Genomic DNA, 19,103 nt, shown 5'->3' with positions numbered 1-19,103 from the left:
ATATACGCAATTATGTATATTATTCAAGATATGTATGCAATTAACTTTTATTCAGGGCCAAATATGCAATTTCAAAATTTTTTAGGGGTACACCTGCAAAAGCCCCAAAATAGTATCAAGAGTATCTTACTAAAATATCAATTTTCATTTTTATCCTTCAAAATCAAAATAATATATATATATTAAAAGGACCAACGGCCTTTGGGTCAATTGGTATTGGGTCCCTTGTATAGGGCGTTCGTTTTGGGGAGGACCTGAGATCGAACCTCATGTCCAACTCAAAGTGAGGGCACGTGGGTCGGTGTTGAGCCTTGCTCCCCACACATGTACGTCCCTAGGGTTTTGGTGCTTGTCATCTTTCTAAAAAAAAATAATAATAATAATAAAAAATATATTTTGAAAAGAGAAAGGACTAAAAACCACATTTAAAGTTTATCAAGGGCCAATCATAAATATCAACTCTCTTTCTCTCCTTAGCGCTCGTCTATATAAACCCAGCATCACCCTTCGATACGAACCCATACCTTCTCTGCTTCACTGAAAACCCTTTTCCGGCGACGATGGCGAACCTCCGACGAGCTTTTCTGGTGGTTCTTTGCCTCTTCGCGGCGGTGGCAACGGTGACGGCGAGGGAAATGCGCGGCTCTTCCTTGATGAACGTTTTTCCAAGCAGAGATCCCATGGAGGATGAGTGGTTGACGTACCAAGAGTGGCTGACGAAGCATGGAAAGTACTACAATGATCTGGACGAGGTGAGTAGGAGGTTTGAGATCTTCAGGGATAATCTAAGGTATATCAAGGAGCACAACTCCGGAGATCATGGATACAAGCTTGGTTTGAATCGATTCGCTGATCTCACTAACGAGGAGTTCAGGGAGAAGCATTTTGGGGCTCTGATTTGATGGGAGGAGGAGGATTCAGGGGAGGATCACCAGTGATCGGTATAAGCACCGTGAAGGCGATGATCTGCCGGAGAGTGTTGATTGGAGGGCTAAGGGCGCCGTCGGACCCGTCAAGGATCAAGGAACTTGCGGTGAGTCTCTCTCTCTCTCTCTCTCTCTCTCACTCACTTGATTTCTTCGGGGCGAAGCAAAGGATCATGAGGATTCCAAGTGTCTTTGATTTGAGAAAATTAGGGTTTTTAGTTAATCTAAGAACCTTGTAATTGAGATTGGATTGTGATTTCACATGACTTGTGTTTAATTACAACAAAAATCGAATCTAAAACAATGAGTAAAGTTTTAAAGCTTGTCTTATTTACAATAAACTTTAGTAACTTTGCGTAATTCCTTGATAATTTGTACTGATTATGATTTTTTGTGTGTGTGTGCATGCGCGTGATAATTCCTTGAGTATCAAGCATGGATTTTTTTTTTTTTGATTTTTTTTGGAATTTTGTTGATTATTAAAGTTAATTATTGTTCTGCATGTTTTATTTGTTTCCTATCATTGTTGCCTTTTTCTTTGGCTCATGCTGGTTTCTTTTCAGCCAAAAATAAAATTAATTTTGATAATATGGGGTTGGTTGTTAATCTAGGTTAATTTGAGAAGGATTCTGTTGTGTTTTCATATAAATATTTAATTTACACTGAAAAAAAATTTAATTTACATCAATGAATAAAGATTTTAACTTTTAACACAGCTATAATTTCAAAATAAGTCCCATAAGATGTTAATTTGGTGTGATAATGGAAATTGATAGCACAACCAATTTTTGTTTTGATTTATTGGAGTTCATTGATTATATTTTGATCACAGGGAGCTGCTGGGCTTTCTCATCAGTGGCAGCAGTGGAGGGGATAAACCAAATTGTGACAGGGGACATGATACTGTTATCAGAACAAGAGCTTGTGGAATGTGATACTGAGAGTAACCGAGGTTGTTTTGGTGGGATCATGGATGATGCCTTTAATTTCATCATCGACAATGGTGGGATTGATACTGAGGAGGACTATCCTTATACTGGCCAAGATGGCCAATGTGATGCAAATAGGGTGCGTGGTTGTGTTTTTATTTGTTTATTTATTTTCTTTTTTTGCTGTTTTATTAAAATTTTGTTTTGTTTCTGAATAGTTGTTTGTGTTCTGCTACAGAGGAATGCAAATGTTGTTACTATTGATTCTTTTGAGGATGTTCCTGAGAATGATGAGAAAGCATTGAAGAACGCTGTTGCTCACCAACCTGTTAGTGTTGCTATTGAAGCTGGAGGCAAAAACTTCCAACTATATGAATCTGTGAGTTTCTTTTGATACTTGTCTGCAATGAATGTTTATTAATTTTTGGCTAGTTATCATTCTATTTATTGATATGTTCTATTGACAAAATTAGGATTCAAAAGACAGACAAGGTTATGAATCTTGTATTTTTATGTTTTTGACACCCCTGCCTTTCATTTCATTTACTGTGCACCTTCGTTATATTGTATTTCCTGGTTTCCTACTTGAAATGAAACCTTATAATCTAGCTCTTGATTACAGGACTTAAATGGTTACACATGCTAATCATAGAGCATTGTTCAGCAAAATAGAACATTTTTAGCAGTGATTTACTAGTTACCTTTATATATTGAGCCCATGCAAATACATTTACAATGCACATGAGAATCTTGTGAATTTATTATTATTATTATTATTATTATTATTATTATTATATGGAAAACCTGGAATACAATATTGTTAAGAGCCTTATTCTTAGATGTTTTTATGGTACTATTTTCTTTTTCAAGTGTAGCTTAAATCATTAATCAAATATGGAATCAGCCAATAGCTCTGGTAGACCGCAAGATTGATTCAGGAATATCAATCAAATGTTTGTTTAACAATAATAATTCATGCATTTCAGGGAATCTTTACAGGAAACTGCACAACAGCCCTGGATCATGGTGTGACAGCAGTAGGTTATGGCACTGAGAATGGTACTGATTATTGGATCGTGAAGAACTCATGGGGCAAAATGTGGGGAGAGGATGGCTACATCAGGATGGAACGCAATGTAAATGACACAACTGGCAAGTGTGGCATTGCAATGATGGCCTCATATCCGATCAAGGAAGGGCAGAACCCGCCCAAACCAAGTCCGTCCCCTCCGACTCCAGTGAAACCTCCAACTGTTTGTGACAACAGCTTCTCCTGCTCTCGAGGCACTACTTGTTGCTGTGTCTATGAAGATTACGATAATGAATGCTTAGCATGGGGATGTTGTCCTTTTGAGTCTGCTATTTGCTGTGAAGACCATTTCAGCTGCTGTCCACATGACTACCCCATTTGTGATGTTTATCATGGAACCTGCCTAATGGTAATTCATACTTCTATCTTTTCACTGTTAGGATTAAAACCACTAAACTGGCTATCATTGTTCGTCGAGAATGACATGAAGAAATTTGTGTGAAAATGAAAATGATTCGTCAACATGGGGATTTTGAAATTAAACAAACACACCAATGTTTTTGGCATGAATATGATTCTAATTTTTGGTGTTTTGATGCACAGAGCAAAGACAATCCTCTTGGAGTGAAGGCTTTCACCAGGACTCCTGCAATGCTTAACTTCCGGCCCAATTATGAAGGCAGGAGTGATGCATGAGAAGCTTTTAATTGTTTTATGGCTCTTGATTGATCATTAGGAACTCATGTAAATATTGCTGCTTTTTAGTTGCTTCTTTTTTTTTTCCTTATATTTTGGATAAACAAGAAGTTTGTTTGTGTGGTGCTATTTGAATGATTTTATTATTTATTTGATGAGATTTAGTAGGTAGACATGGCCATTTTAACCGAAACTGTGGAACCGAACCGTAAAAAATCAAACCGTAACTAGCAAATCTTAAACCGTCCTAAAACCGGAACTGAACTGTGAAATCGGCGATTCCACCGCGGGTTCTAGGTTGAATCAAAATATCAAATTACATATATATTATATAAAATAATGTCATGATAAATAATCTGATTAGGCTTGACCGGTAATAACTCATTAACACTGGTTGAACATTTAACCAATTGATTACTTCTCTCCCAAAAAAACCTTTTTGTTTTTTTATTTTGGTTCTCTCTTTTGGCATCTATTGATATAATTAAGTTTAAACCTTTTATTTTTATTTTTTTTTTTTCTCCTATTGTAATTTTATTGTAAAATTTTGTTTTGAATTTTTAATACTTTTATTTTTTAATAAAATATTATATTAAATTAATTCTTGTATTTTGGTGTTTATTCTAATTTGAAATATTGGATTATTTAGTTTAACATAATAATAAAAAAAATGTCCAAACCGTATGAACCGTCAAACCAGAACCGTTGAACTGAACTGCCAAAACCTGAACTGAACTATTAAAAACCTTATCTAGACGGTTCCGGTTTAAGGTTTCTTTGAAATGGAACCGGTGGTTCCTGAACCAAGGTCACGTTTATTCTTCGGCATGAAAGGGCATTACTGCATGGGGCTTTTTGTTGACTAGGGAACAGGGTTTGTTTTCCAAGTGAATAAAACTATGACCGCTTATTGAAAACTATATTTATAAAGATGAAAAGGACAATGCATTGCAGAGTAAACCTATTTAGACAAAGTTCATATTAAAATACTATTTAAAATAAGCAAGTGGTCAATTAGTAGCTAGATTTCTATTAGAACCTTTCACAAGCTGTGAGAGTTTGAATTATGAAAGAAGACGTATTTTTTAAAGTGAGTAGTGGTTTCAATGTTCATATGCACGTAAGCCCCACCCTCACTTGCTCTACCGAGGTTTATGTAACATTGCAGCATTGGAAATAAAAATATGATAGCACAAAAACATAAACTTTGACTACATAGTTCCCTGAGTATAAAAAAGATCTTCTCTCAAGCGGTTAAGGATGATTCTACATGGAGCTAGCCAACAAACTAAACAGAGGTCTGAACATCTATGTTACGGTCCTTCTTCATAAAAGAACCGGAAAACTGAATGTTTTCTTTACTATAGTAGAAATCTTCAGAAGAAAAACTTATTACATAAATAGAACATTACTTTTTATTTAAACCTCTATATATGTTTAATATCAAATATATGTATACATATATATATATATATATATATATATATATATATATATATATATATATATATATATATATAAAATATGATTTTCAAGAATTTTGAAAAAAATGTTAGTTTGATAATCCTATGTAGATTTTTTTTTATTTTTAAAATTTATTTTCATAAAATAGACAAGTTACTTACCCTATTGTTGTGAGAGAGTTAATCTTTTGAGCACTCATTTAAGAGAAAAGAAAAATTATAATCATTCTATTGCGAAAGTGGTTTTTAACTTTTTATCTAAGTTATTTTAAGGTTAGTAAACAATAAAATAACATAATTTAAGTAAAATTAAAATTAATAAATTTCAGACTAATGGATAACATGTACTATTTATAATACTATTTAACAATAGTATCTAAATGGATCTAATGGATCTCTTGTGAGAGGTGTTGTATTTTTTTTTCCCAATGTTACATAGGAAGGAGAATTTATTAGTTTGATTTAATTTTTGAAATTCTTCTTAGCATATATATAGTAGGATTTTTATTGGCCAATATATAATATTTGGCAAGATTAATAAAGTTTTTAGTAGTAAAAAAATCACTGTATGTCTCTTGACAATCTTTTAACACGATAACATTTGTCACCTTTAAAAAAATAAATAAATAAAAAAACACTAACTCTTCATTTGCAAAGCTGTCCAAAAGACCTCCATATTTCAAGAAATTTATTTCTTTAAAAAAAAAAAAGAAAAAAACTTGAATGTGGATTTTTACCCATTCTAAAAATGTGCTATTTTACAAAGGTCTAATGTTTTTTCAAAATCCACCAAACAAATAAGAAACCCCCACCACACAAAAAGCAAACTGTTAATAATTTGAGTGTGTTTTAGTCCCACATCGGCTAGTGACATAGCTGCATGCCCTTGATGCTCTTTAAATACAAACCACCTCATTCAATCAAAAACCATGGAGCTGCGTGGTGTGCACAAAGCGAACTATTCTTTCGCCTTTTACTAAAGAATACCGTGTGCACGCCACATCAAGCAGCATACACCAATTTTTGGTGGGACCCTTTCTCTTGTGAAAGGGCCCTAACAATTCAAAATTAAGTTTTTATTTTATCTGAATTATTATAGTTTATTATTTATTTATTTTGTGCTTGTGTTAAGGTGGGTGTCTTTAATGTTTGAGATAAATCTTGAGAATTGAGTAGAAAACCTGGATAATGGAAAAGGACGTTTAATATATGTTTGAAATTCATATTTCCATTTCCAAAGTCAGAATTTGTTCAATTATTATTATCTTTATCTAGCGTTTAGAAAATAAAAAAAAAAAATTCATATTTTTCATGTCTTTCCAATTTTTCAAATCAAATCCACACACGCATTTTTATATGTATACATATAAACACAACAAACCATGTGAAATAACTGACAATAAATTGAATCTAATTATAGGAACCAAAGCTAATTTTGTGTAAATGCATTAAACTCGGTCAATTCATGAGGTTGGCTAATAGAAGTAATCATATCAAAGTAAAGGCATTCAATCTTCTATTGATCTATTTAATTATCATGTTAAACACATTGATTCCCCTAACTGAAAATCCAAAATGTCAAGCTTTGTCATTTATAGTCACATTATCATTTTATTTATAAATCAAATTAACATTGTAAATTACAGACTTTATCTTTTGCTTAACACTCACAACTTACAAACAAGGGATAAAAAAAAATAATAACTAATCAATAAATTTCTCAAATAAATAAATAACACTTTAAATAATTTTAAATTTAAATTTTTATGACTGTAAAAAAAACATTAAAAAATTATATTTTTTTTATAAATTTTCAAATAACTCACTTCAGACTACATAAACTCTTAAAAAACTGATGAGTGAAATACAGTTAAAAAAATAATAAGAAGAAAAGGCACCAAATAAAAATCAACCTTAGTTGATATGGTCACAAGGAGAATAAAATGACTTTTTTTTTTCAAAGAATAGACCAGTCTTAATCAAAAAGCAAACCACAATGTCCCCACTCATAAAAGTTGTGCAAAACATGCATTCCCCCAGACAGAAAACTCTCATTGCATTACGCCAACAGCAATGATAACCTCAGTGAAGGTTCCTTCATGGTCTTTATCATCTCACTGATATCATTAAACCACACACAACTTCTCTCTCTCTCTCTCTCATCCAATGCAATCATCAAACAACCAGTAAAACTCCTCCCTCTTTCTCTCTCTCTCTCGTCCAATGCAATCAGCAAACAACTTGTAAAACTCCTCCCTCTTTCTGAATGAAAAACACTCCTCTCTCTCTAGTAAAATCCTCCCTCTTTTCTGTATAAAAAACATTCCTCTCTCTCTCTCTCTCTCTCTCACACACACACACACACATCCAATGCAATCATCAAACAACTTGTAAAACTCTTTCCTCTTTCTGATTAATAAACTCTCTCTCTCTCTCTCTCTCTCTCTGTCATCCAATCCAAAGAAACCACCTAAAGCCAAAACACACTCAAGATGGTAGCAGTATTCAACAAAGAGCTACTAAGCTGGTACCTTATCACCCTGAAACTCAAAGAAACAGTTGAAGCCGGGCCTTCCCAAATCCCAACCCTCCACTCCCACTCCTTCTACTCAACAACCCCATCCCCCTCCTCCTCCTCTCCTCCTCCTCCCCCAATCTCCATCCCAAGAAACCCAACACAACAATGACACCACCACCTTCCCTCCAAACGAACCAAATCCCAGTCCCACTCCCAAAGACTCATGGCTCATCTCCATCCAAGAAAACCTCACTCAAGCCCAACTCTATGACTCCTCCTCCCCTGGTCCAAACACTCCATCTACCGTGTCCCCAAATCCCTCCGCGACGGCGACGACAAATCCTACGTCCCCCAGCTCGTCAGCATTGGTCCTTACCACCACTCCAAGCGTCGTTTTCGTGAAATGGACCGCCACAAATGGCGTTCCCTCCACCACGTCCTCCGCCGCACTTCCCACTCCATCAACCTCTACCTCAACTCTCTCCACCCTCTTGAAGACCGGGCTCGATCCTGCTACGACTCCCCCATCCCACTCTCTTCCCCTGATTTCCTCCTCATGCTCCTCCTCGACGGCTGCTTCCTTCTCGAACTCTTCCGTGGCTCCGCCGGCGAAGGCTTCAAGTCCCTCGGTTACTCCCGCCACGACCCCATCTTCGCCATGCGCGGCACAATGCACTCCCTCCAGCGTGACATGATCATGCTTGAGAACCAAATCCCACTCTTCATCCTCGACCGTCTCTATGGACTCCAGCTCAACCAACCCGACCAAACCGGCCTCGTCGCCCGCCTCGCCATCTGCTTCTTCGACCCGCTCATCCCCACTGACGAACCTCTCCGCTCCCGCGACCGCTCCAAGCTTGAGCTCGATCCTGCCTTCGACCCTTTATCTGACACCGGCCTGCATTGTCTCGACGTCTTCCGGCAAAGCTTGCTTCGCACTGGTATCCAACCTGCACCGCGCCCGTGGCTCAAACGGTGGTCCAACAATCGCCGCTGCGTCGCCGATAAGCGCCGGCAACAACTCATACATTGCGTCAGTGAACTCCGGGAGGCTGGTGTCAAGTTCAAGAAACGCAAGACTGACCGATTCTGGGACATTAAGTTCCACAATGGAGTGCTGAAGATCCCACGCTTGCTTATCCATGATGGCACTAGATCCTTGTTCCTTAATCTCATAGCTTTTGAACAATGCCATATGGACAGCAAGAAAGACATTACATCCTATGTTGTTTTCATGGACAATCTTATCAACTCTGCGGATGATGTTGGTTACCTGCATTATTGCGGCATTATTGAGCACTGGCTCGGGAACGACGATGAAGTCGCCGAGCTTTTCAATAAGCTTTGTCAGGAGGTAGTGTTCGACATCAATGATAGTTACCTCTCCGGGTTATCGGAGCAGGTTAATCGGTATTATAATCATAGGTGGAATGCTTGGAGGGCGAGCTTGAAGCATAACTACTTCAGTAATCCTTGGGCTATCATCTCCCTTGTTGCTGCTGTTGTTCTGCTTGTGCTTACCTTTGCGCAGACATTTTACAGTGTCTATGGCTATTACTGGCCTCGTTCATGACTACAGAGTACAGATACTGAGGTTTCATGATACATGTTCTCATTGATACATAGAGGTATTGGATTTGTTTGTTTGTTTGTTTTTGAGTTTTGGTGCTTTGGGTTGTTTTTTTGTGCAGAAATGGAGTTTTGGTGCCATCTACTTATGATTGTTAATTTATAATAAATGTTTGATGATTGTTGGGTTTTGTAATCTGGTTTTTTTGTTATGAATGCAATGCGTTTTCATTGGATGGTATAGCACCTAATCTTGACTGGTGGAAATTACCATTTATGTCTCTCAATTTTCACCATATTGGGAATGAAATTCTATGCAGGGCAATGGCTTGGCATGAGATATTGTACCAATATTTGTTAGATGACCAAGAATGACCATTAAAACCACATTCTTTTTTTCATTCAGATGATCTGTTCTCTAGATGAATGTAAATTCTCCAGTGGTACTTGAGTCTGAATTTCAGATTGTCTTTGAATTGTAACCTACTTGACCCTTTAGAGATCCAATCTATACTTGTTATTCATTCATTCATGTACCCTGTTTTCATATATAAAACAGTTCTCATCTTGTTTCTTCATATTTATACTTTTTAACAATAAAAAATGATCTGCTTCTAAATTATATCAGGTTTTATTTCTTCATAGCATCTAATAAGAACTTGTCAGCTGAGCTGATAACTTTCAAGGAGATATATTACATCTATTAGTCTAAAAAGGAGTTTGATTTTGATTTACTTGATTAGAATAACACTGGAATAATATGTTGCTCTTTGACCCAATCTTCAGCAAGATGTGCAAGCTACCACTATGACAGCTTAAAGAAGTTTCAACAAGTTACAATGACATGGCTGACATGGATGCCTTCCTACTTCAGGTATTTTTACACACGTGATTCAACTCTAAGAATTAGAGTATGCAATAAATATATTTTTACTCGCTGAGATCTATGAGGAAGGTGAGGGGAAGACCATGAATTTCCTTATGAAAAGTTCAGCTTGATTAGACTTGAGTATTGGAGATATTACTAACCAAAGTCCATAATGTTTTCTTCCAGGAAGCTAACGGTGACAACCAAACTAGGACAATAATCTACGATGTTCCTTGAAAATAAAGCAAGCATGTTGCAATTATATGTCACTCCTTTCTGATCTATTTTCATAATTTCAATAGGACCTATTACAATCTCAATCACAGATGTTGCCATTACCATTACTCAAAATGATAGTGATATAAATTTTACTGGATGTCACTATGGTGTCACATAGAGAGTTCGTCAACTTTAGTCTAGCATTTGTTCTTACGCAAGCAACTACCTTGTGCATTAAGATCCTACAGACAAATACTTCACACTTATTTCATCAAAATCAACATCCGCAGAAAATGATGGTGATAACTTTAACCAGGAAGAACAGTATTAAAACCATAGAGAATTTATTATTTAAGTTCAACATTTGTTGATATGCAGACACCACACAACATCTTAAGGATTTCATTTGATATATACTGTTTTCAAAAGTAAACCTTGCTAAACCACTCATGTTTTCATTCTGATATCTTTGCTAACAAATCCAAGTTACACAATTGCCATAAATTGAGCCTGTTAACTGACTGTAATACTGCATTCTGATCAGATTTGATTGCTCATTCTTTTTGAGGATTCCACTGATAACAATGCCATCTAATGTTGAGTAAAATTTATCATTAATAAGAGTTTTCAGTTCTACAAGTGAAGAACTATTACTGAAATTTCATTTCATCATCTTCATAACAATAGAATCATCAGACTGATGACCAGATGCAATCTGTGCAAAACTATACACATAAACAGTGTGTGTATATATATTATATAATCAGAGAAACATGGGCAAAAAGGACTACACTTCAAAGCTTGCATTTTGCTAAAGATTTTCATCAAACACTTGATAGGCATATCACAAAAAAAGAGATAACAAGGAATCAAATACTTGGGTACCTGATCACTAGCCAACACCGAGCACTCCATGACCAACAATGGCGAACTCGCACGAGCGCTCCGGCAAACAAGGGGAGAAAACCACATGCATTCTCCGAGTCCTCACCTCGCACTCCTCTCCATTGCTACTCCTCGACATTCCCTCACTCCTCGTCAAGAAAACCCTAGTATTGACACAATGTGACCACGCTAACCCTAGCGCAGGCACAACCCGTCGACCAGACGACCACAAGCAGCGCGCACCACCGCACTCCGCCTCAACGACGTCGACGACATGGTTAGTGACCACAACGGCGGCGCCGAGCTTCCGTGCGCGGTCTTTGAGCTTGGTGGAGATTTTGAAGAAGAGGGAGGAGCGGGATTTGAGGTCGCGAGGAGTGTTGTCAAACTCGGAACGGAAGAGGGCGGCGATGGAGTCGATAACGATGAGGCGGACGGGGAGGGAGTCAGGGAGGTGGGAGAGGAGGGAGAGGAGATCATCAGGGTGAGTGGACAGGGGCGGACGAAGACGTGATCGAGAGGGCAGGGAGGGAGGGAAGGGAGGGAGAGGCGGAGGAGACGGCGGAGAGGGAAGGGGGGTTCGGAGTAGATGTAGAGAGAAGGGGAGGAGAGGCCACCGAGAGAAGGGGGGAGAAGGGAGGAGAGGAGGAGTTGGAGACAGAGCTGGGTCTTGCCGGCGGAGCTCTCGCCGACGAGCTCGGTGATGGAGCCGCAGGGAATGCCGCCGCCGAGGAAGGAGTCGAGGATGGGGCAGCCGAGGGTGAGCTTGGTGGTGTGGAGATGGAGAGGGTTCTCTGGTTTTGGGGGAATGGAAGCCATGATCGATCCTTTGCGTTAAGGATTTTTGGGAAGGAGTTTTGGGATCTTGTTTTCGTCGTTTTGAATTAAAAAAAAAAAATGGCGCGGTAATAGATTTGAATATATAATTTTATTTTTTGTATAATTATTTTTATTTTATTTTTCATTGAAGCACTAGCTTGGGGCAAAATTTTGGCGGATTTAAAAAAAAAGGTTAATTTTTAAGAAAAAAAAAATTTATGATCTTTGGAGTGAGCTACATGATGCGTTTTATTTTATTTTGCTTTGGTCTGGTCTGCTCTGCTCTTTAAGATTTTAGTAATTTCAAATTTTTAATATAGGTAATTTGTTTATTGTGGTCTATGTAGAGGCGGGCATAGGCCAACTTTGGCCAGGCCCAGGCCAGCCCCGCTCAGACCCGCCGATTCATTTGACCCGGTAGACCGAGCCGGTAACCCGTAACCGGCCCGCACTGTAGCAGGCCCGGTTACAGGTTGGGCTCCTCCCAACCCGCGACCCACACAGGTTAACTCGCCGGATTGACCCGATCAACCTGGCGAGCTAGATATATTTTAAAATTTTTAGAAAAAATTTATTTCGAAAAACTAACCAATTGCCCTCCTCGACTTTGTGCTTCATTGATATATATATATATATATATAATTAATTACTTCCAATATATACATACATACTAACTATAAAGTTTATCCCCTTACAGTTCTTAAAGCCCTTCAATGCCATTTGGACATGGAAGATTGGCTCAACAAAACATATGAAATTACTAAATAATCCCTTATGCCCTCTCACATTTGGAACATCATCATTGGTTTGTGAAATTAATTAAAAGCCCTTTAATGTCATTTGGACATGGAAGATTGGCTCAACAAAAACATATGACATTACTAAATAATCCCTCATGCGCGCTCACATTTGGAATATCATCATTGGTTTTGTGAAATTAATTGAGAAACCAAGTTTTAGTAGTGGGGGTCAATGGGAAATTTTCTTCAAATTATTATTCATTTGTAAACTATATATATTTTGTTTTAATTCAATGTTAATAGTCCTTATTGTTGTTCATAAATGTATAGATATAAAAGTAATTTTGTAGATTTTATTTTATTATTTTATTGTTTGTTTTATTATTATTTTTTTTTTGCTTTTTTACTTTTTTTTCTAAGATTGTTTGAGTTTCTATATATATATATATATAGTGATGTCAAACGGGCCGGCCCGGGCCCACACGGCCCATGCACTATACGTGCTCGGGCCGGCACGGCCCGTCTAGAAATCGTGTCGGGCCGGCACGGCCCGCCAACCACCAAGGTTGGCCCAGCACGTGGCCCGGCCCAACTATATTATATTTATATTTTTTATTTTAAACCCCAAAAATATAAAAAAATACCCTAAAATTGCTAAAAAATATAAAAAAAATATATACTAAAATTCAAAAACATAGAACTAAAAAGCGCTTATTGACTAAAAAAACAAAAAAATATACCAAAAATTTTTAAAAAGAAAAAAACTTACATTTGCAGTGCATGCCCATGTTGACTCGAGCGGGTCAAGAAACCCTAACTCAAGCATGGTCGGGGTATGGGCCATGCTGCAGCGAGCACTGCTTGTAGCACGTGCTTGGGCCAAGCACGGCCCAACTCGTGCCGGGCCCGGGCCGGCGCCCGTTTGACACCACTATATATATATATATATATATAAATTAATTTGGTTTACAAACTAATGATATCCCAAACTCCTTTAATTGAAAAAACCTATCCTATTAATTCCAGTCTGTCTATAATTTCTCTCACATTTGTTTATAAAAACTCATTATATAACTATATATTAAAATTATCTCCCACTAATAGCAGTGTCTTCCAGCCTTCTCCGCAGGACATTTGGCAAATTTCCACTCGTTTGCCAAATTCTTTGAAAATTCTATTGTTTTTGATACATTTATAAATATAGGCATGATTTTGTCTATTTTAATTTTGTTTTCATTTTTTCCTATTATGTTTCACGCGGACACACACACATATATATATATATATATACATGACTTTTTTTCATATTGAATTGTAAAATAATAAAATAAATAAATAGATATATTGTGTTTTTATTTTTATTTTTTATTTTATATATATATCTATATATATATATATATATATATTTGTTTTTTTATTATTTGTATATTACATTATTTGTTATTAATTGATTACATTTATCTGGTATTTTTTAAGTGATTTTATTTTTAAAAAATTTATTATTTATAATTCTCAGCATTAGATAAAGCCTTAAAAATATTATTAAATTTTGCATAACAAAACTTATGCACGGATGCCCTAAAAAATTTAATCTGATTATTAATAATTTTGTATCTAAAAAAAATATTTTGATTTTTTTATATTAAGGAGAGAATTTCTGTCCTTAAATATTTTAAAATATAAATAAACCAATAATCCTCTACTTTGAGTTGGGAGGAAATTGAACTTGGAAGTATTCTCACAAACACCAAATTACATATATTTTTAAAAAATATTGATATTATAGTATATTATGTTATATTAAAAGAAAATTTGAATTTGTGGTCATCTCACAAAAAAAAACTTAAAAAAAACGAATAAAGTGATGCAAACCTAACTCTATTTCGAATATCATATCCAAGCGAAAATCGCACTAGGAAGTGACAAATATTGCATGCTAACCAAATCGTCCTTCGCAATGTTCATAGAGTTTGTTAATCATTTTAAATTTCAATTCCACTTCCTCCACATCCCAAACTTACAACGACATTTTCCTGACAATAAATTGACAACAAAATTTTTGATATCTCTCATGAAAGATACAAACAAATTACATAAAAACTCATGTTTGAAAAATCATAATCCTCAACTTTTAAATTGCGGGGAAAAAAAGAAAAATACACACTTCCTATAATAGTGCCATACTATTGCAAATGATATGACTATGAAATTGTTAAAGTGAACATAAACCAAATATGACGGAAAATTTGAAATATTGTTTCGTAATCTTATATGGATCTTGTCCCAATTACTAAATTATGCATTATCATGAATAACAACCATCTAATAACCACAATAAAGTCTATATCCAAATTAACTCATATATATATATATATATATATAATATTGTGAAAATCAAAAGCAAATATGATCTTCTTCTTAAATAAGGAATCGATAAAAAAAATCTTGATATCAAAATAAATAAATTACTAAACAAATAAAGGAATCATACAATAACGTTTTAACTATTGCTTCAAAATTCCATTACATATGGGATTAATTCAAGAAAACACACATATAAGACTACATTATATGCACAAAGAACTTCAAAAATAATAATAATAATAATAAATAATAAGAAAACCCACAATTAAACAAAAATTACAAAAGTTTTGTAAACAAATTAAATTCATATTTCCATCTACAAAGTTCACTACAAAACTTTCTCACCAATCCGTCTTCACCTAACCATTATTAGAAATTATATCATTGGTTTTCACCAGCACAAATAACTCTCACACTCCCATCCCTCTTCTGCAATCCATTTAATATCGCTATTCCATATTATATCTCTAAGCAATTTTGCTACAGAATGCCTACAATTATGTATTGTATGATTATCAGATTTTTTGCTTTCAATGGCTTTGAAACATTATCAACTCTTCCATTAGCGACCATGTTAAGCATTTTCATGCCAGAATGACGTGTGTCTTGATTTTTGTACAAAAGAATCTCCAATACACAGCCAGCAAGTAAATGACCTTTAAAAACTGCATTTGTGAGATGTTGGATGCCTGAATCCATTTTCAACTAGATACATTCTATCCAATGTCAAAAAAATTTCAATATTACTACTGTAACTTATCTACCATAAAAAAAATTGAATAATAAGTTTATCACCAATCCAAGAACCAAACTAGCTTCCAAATTATCTGTCTGGGCACAATTTTTAAAAAAACTAATATACTCCTTCATGTCAAGACACCGTAAATGATCAACTCGGATAAACTGCCCAACTTTACGACTTTGACATGCTGCATAAAAACTCTTACAACTGCAATATATATATACATATATGTGCTCATAATTCAAAGAAACAAAGATGGCCTTAATGCTATGAATAATGAATGACATTACCAGGCACGTAACACTTTGAGATCATGAAGAGATCTAGAAGATATTGAAGCGATAGATGCAATGATTTCTTCAATAATATCTTGAGGGATAATTTCAACAAAAAAAGTTACAACACTTTTCTCCCATACTAATAAAAAAAATGATTGTTAGGAATTTGAGAAAGCAAATAGAAGACAAACAAAAACCTAAAGCAAGCAATAGAGAAACAAAAATGTAGACCTAAATAATGAAAGAAAAACGTTCTAACAAACTAGAGAAGAAAGATTGCCCCACAAATGCAAACTCCCAACCTAAGTTGTTATAAATAGATGTGTATATATATATATATATATAAACAAAGAAAGTAACACATAATAGTTATAGATATGTATGTATTGATGGAAAATGATATGACTATGAAATGGTTAACTCAAACACAAAACAATAATATTTGCCCGCTAATGGTTTGAGAAAAATAATAGGTAAAAAAAACATTTATATATTTATTTAGAGAATTGAAAATCAAAAGCAAATCTTATCTTTTTTGACAAGTAACTAATAACAAAATCCTTGATATCTATGACTAAAAAATGCAAAAAAATTACAGAAAAAGTGGAGGTGTTATGATGATTGAGGAGATATGATGATCACCATTTGTTGCATGTTGATTGGTGTTTTTATTATATTTTGTTATTTTTATTATGATATATTGTGTTGAAATTAGTTGAAAAACATGATTGAAGTGATGTGAGCCTAACTCAATTTATTATAACCTATTCAACAATAGTGAATTCCAAAAACCAAATGAGTTGGATTACGTATGAAGCATGTGCAAAAGAGAGGATATGTGATATGTGAAACAAGGGGATCAAATATGCCATAGAGAGAGAGAGAGAGAGAGAGAGAGAGAGAGAGAGAGAGATCACGTGTGAAAGATGGAATTATACTATATAAATTATGTTGATTACATAATTTATTTATTAAATAAAAATAAGATGAACAAATCATGTAAAACCAAAAAAAAAACAATTGCCTTGCGGCATGATTAATCAACAATGTTTTTTTTACTATTGTTAAAGCTGAGGAAGTCAAGATTCTGCTAAAGGACACCCATACTAATAATAAATGCAGTTATGTTAATAATAGCTAACTCAATTCAAGTATTATATTGTACACGTGATGACTATCATAATATTGTTTTTTAAAAAAAGAACAATTATTCAGTTTTGTAATCCCATTTAGATTACAAGAACACAATTTACAAATTCAAACAATAACATATTTAAACAAGTTACAAATTCAAACAAGAGCACAAGTTGCAAATTCAAATATAACTCTTTTGGACTTGCTTGATAATAAAAGCCAAGTGAGTTATTTCAAAATTAATGATTTTTTTTAAAAAAAAAAACTTAGCCTTATGAAGGATGTTCGTGAAACTGTGAAAAAAAATCATTGGATAAACTCAAAATAACCTTCCTTTCACTAATTCTAGTCTATCTATAATTTCTCTCTCCCATTTGTTTATTAAAGCTCATTATGACTATACCACAGCCTCTACCCTACAAATTAAAAAAACAAAGTGGGTGTTTTTGATAGGTTTTGAATGGGAGGATCCCATAATTTTTTAAGGGTGTGATATTTAATTCAAACCTAATTTAATAAAAAAATGGATATGGAAATAATCAAGAATAATGCCAACATGGAAGACCATACCTATCACTTCCACTAAAGTAATCTAATAAACCAAGCAACAAAATAAACTGGAGAAGTGGGACCTCATTAGCATCAACAAAATAGGATTAAAACGAGAAGCATTGCATACCTAAGCAAGCAATTAAAATCAGCATAAAAGAGATGAAATCGGAATTGGTTACTGCAGCCAAGAGCTTCCCATGCCAAGCAAACTCCAAAAACCTAAAAGAAACCCTAAAAGAGATGAAATCAAATGCAGATTTTGAGTAAAACAAAAGATATTCATAAATGTAACCACTCACTAGTAAGAGATGTAATGATAAAACTTGGAGAGCAAAAAGGAGCACAAAGGGATGAGAGATTGAAAACCTTTGAAGAGCAAAAATGAGTACAATAGGGATGAGAGATTCAAAACCCTAGATTTTGGAGAACAATGAGCAAGAGAAGAAACAAATATCTAAGGGGCCAAAAATTTAAAAGAAATTTATTTATTTTAACTTTTTATATATTATTTTTTAAGTGAAATAAGACTTTTTATATTATTTGAAGAGCATAATATAAATAATTTGATATATATTTTTGCTATTTGTTAGATTTAATTATATGAATTCTTTAAAAACTAGATCATGGGCATGCAACTTTATTTAAATATTTTAGTATAGTTTATAAATTTATATTATATTAAACTATTTTTTAATTATAATATTAAATTATTGATTGATATAATTATATTTAATTCATTATAGTATATTACAAAAAATAAATGTCAAAATTTATAATAAATTAGGTTGTTATAAATTTAGAATAATGAAAAATGAAAAATTTTGAAAAGCATAAAATATATAAATGATGATGAGGTTGTTCAACATATAACAAACATCTTTTTCATTATAATATTAACTCATGGTGTTACTGGATCTATTCTTTAGTATACCTTATGATGATGATGATGATGTATACTTTTATTATTATTATTATTATTATTATTATTATTAATGCCCAATAGATTTCTCTTGGTTCCAGTATAAGTTCCATATACACTAACTCAACTCTACCCATTGGTTTGTTAGGGTAGGACTTATATATATATATATATATATATTTATGTTTAACCACATTATATGTTTGATTGGATATTTAACATTTCTTATAATTTATTATTATCATTTAAGGTTGCAATAAACTTTGATTTAATGAATACGATGTTAACCTTTTTCTCAATATATTGCTGGGGATGTCAAATTGTTCATTCAATTTTTATTTTAATGTTTCTATAATTGGTTGGCCATCTTCCACATGTCATGTTGATTTAATACTAATTATTTGTAGAATTAAATGTATAAAAATACTTAAAAATTAATGTACATGAAATTA

The 19,103-nt window shown here is 34.2% G+C and overlaps 3 protein-coding genes and 1 non-coding gene across 4 annotated transcripts; 3 read left to right on the top strand and 1 right to left on the bottom strand.

Annotated features, from left to right (window-relative positions):
* The first annotated feature begins 496 nt into the window (after positions 1 to 496).
* Positions 497 to 3,739, top strand: LOC120252980 (low-temperature-induced cysteine proteinase-like). The gene is given in 6 exon segments (XM_039261201.1): positions 497 to 898; positions 900 to 1,033; positions 1,759 to 1,994; positions 2,094 to 2,234; positions 2,842 to 3,294; positions 3,489 to 3,739. Coding segments are annotated over 6 exon segments (1,395 nt in total). The 5' UTR covers positions 497 to 560; the 3' UTR covers positions 3,582 to 3,739.
* Positions 3,740 to 5,977: 2,238 nt separating this feature from the next.
* Positions 5,978 to 6,096, top strand: LOC120257785. The gene has a single exon (XR_005535869.1). It is a non-coding gene; the product is annotated as a U5 spliceosomal RNA (small nuclear RNA).
* Positions 6,097 to 6,990: 894 nt separating this feature from the next.
* LOC120252970 (UPF0481 protein At3g47200-like) lies at positions 6,991 to 10,803 on the top strand. Its single transcript, XM_039261193.1, is given in 5 exon segments — positions 6,991 to 7,620; positions 7,622 to 7,841; positions 7,844 to 9,190; positions 9,918 to 10,005; positions 10,186 to 10,803. Coding segments are annotated over 3 exon segments (1,596 nt in total). The 5' UTR covers positions 6,991 to 7,536; the 3' UTR covers positions 9,136 to 9,190; positions 9,918 to 10,005; positions 10,186 to 10,803.
* Positions 10,804 to 10,871: 68 nt separating this feature from the next.
* Positions 10,872 to 11,965, bottom strand: LOC120256257 (DNA repair protein XRCC3 homolog). Its single transcript, XM_039263980.1, is given in 2 exon segments — positions 10,872 to 11,599; positions 11,602 to 11,965. Coding segments are annotated over 2 exon segments (810 nt in total). The 5' UTR covers positions 11,923 to 11,965; the 3' UTR covers positions 10,872 to 11,110.
* Positions 11,966 to 19,103: the final 7,138 nt, after the last annotated feature.

The sequence above is a fragment of the Dioscorea cayenensis genome, chromosome 3 (genome assembly GCF_009730915.1).
Source record: "Dioscorea cayenensis subsp. rotundata cultivar TDr96_F1 chromosome 3, TDr96_F1_v2_PseudoChromosome.rev07_lg8_w22 25.fasta, whole genome shotgun sequence".
NCBI lineage: Eukaryota > Viridiplantae > Streptophyta > Magnoliopsida > Dioscoreales > Dioscoreaceae > Dioscorea > Dioscorea cayenensis.
The sequence above is the reverse complement of the archived record's forward strand: the minus strand, read 5'-3'. Positions and strand labels throughout refer to the sequence as shown.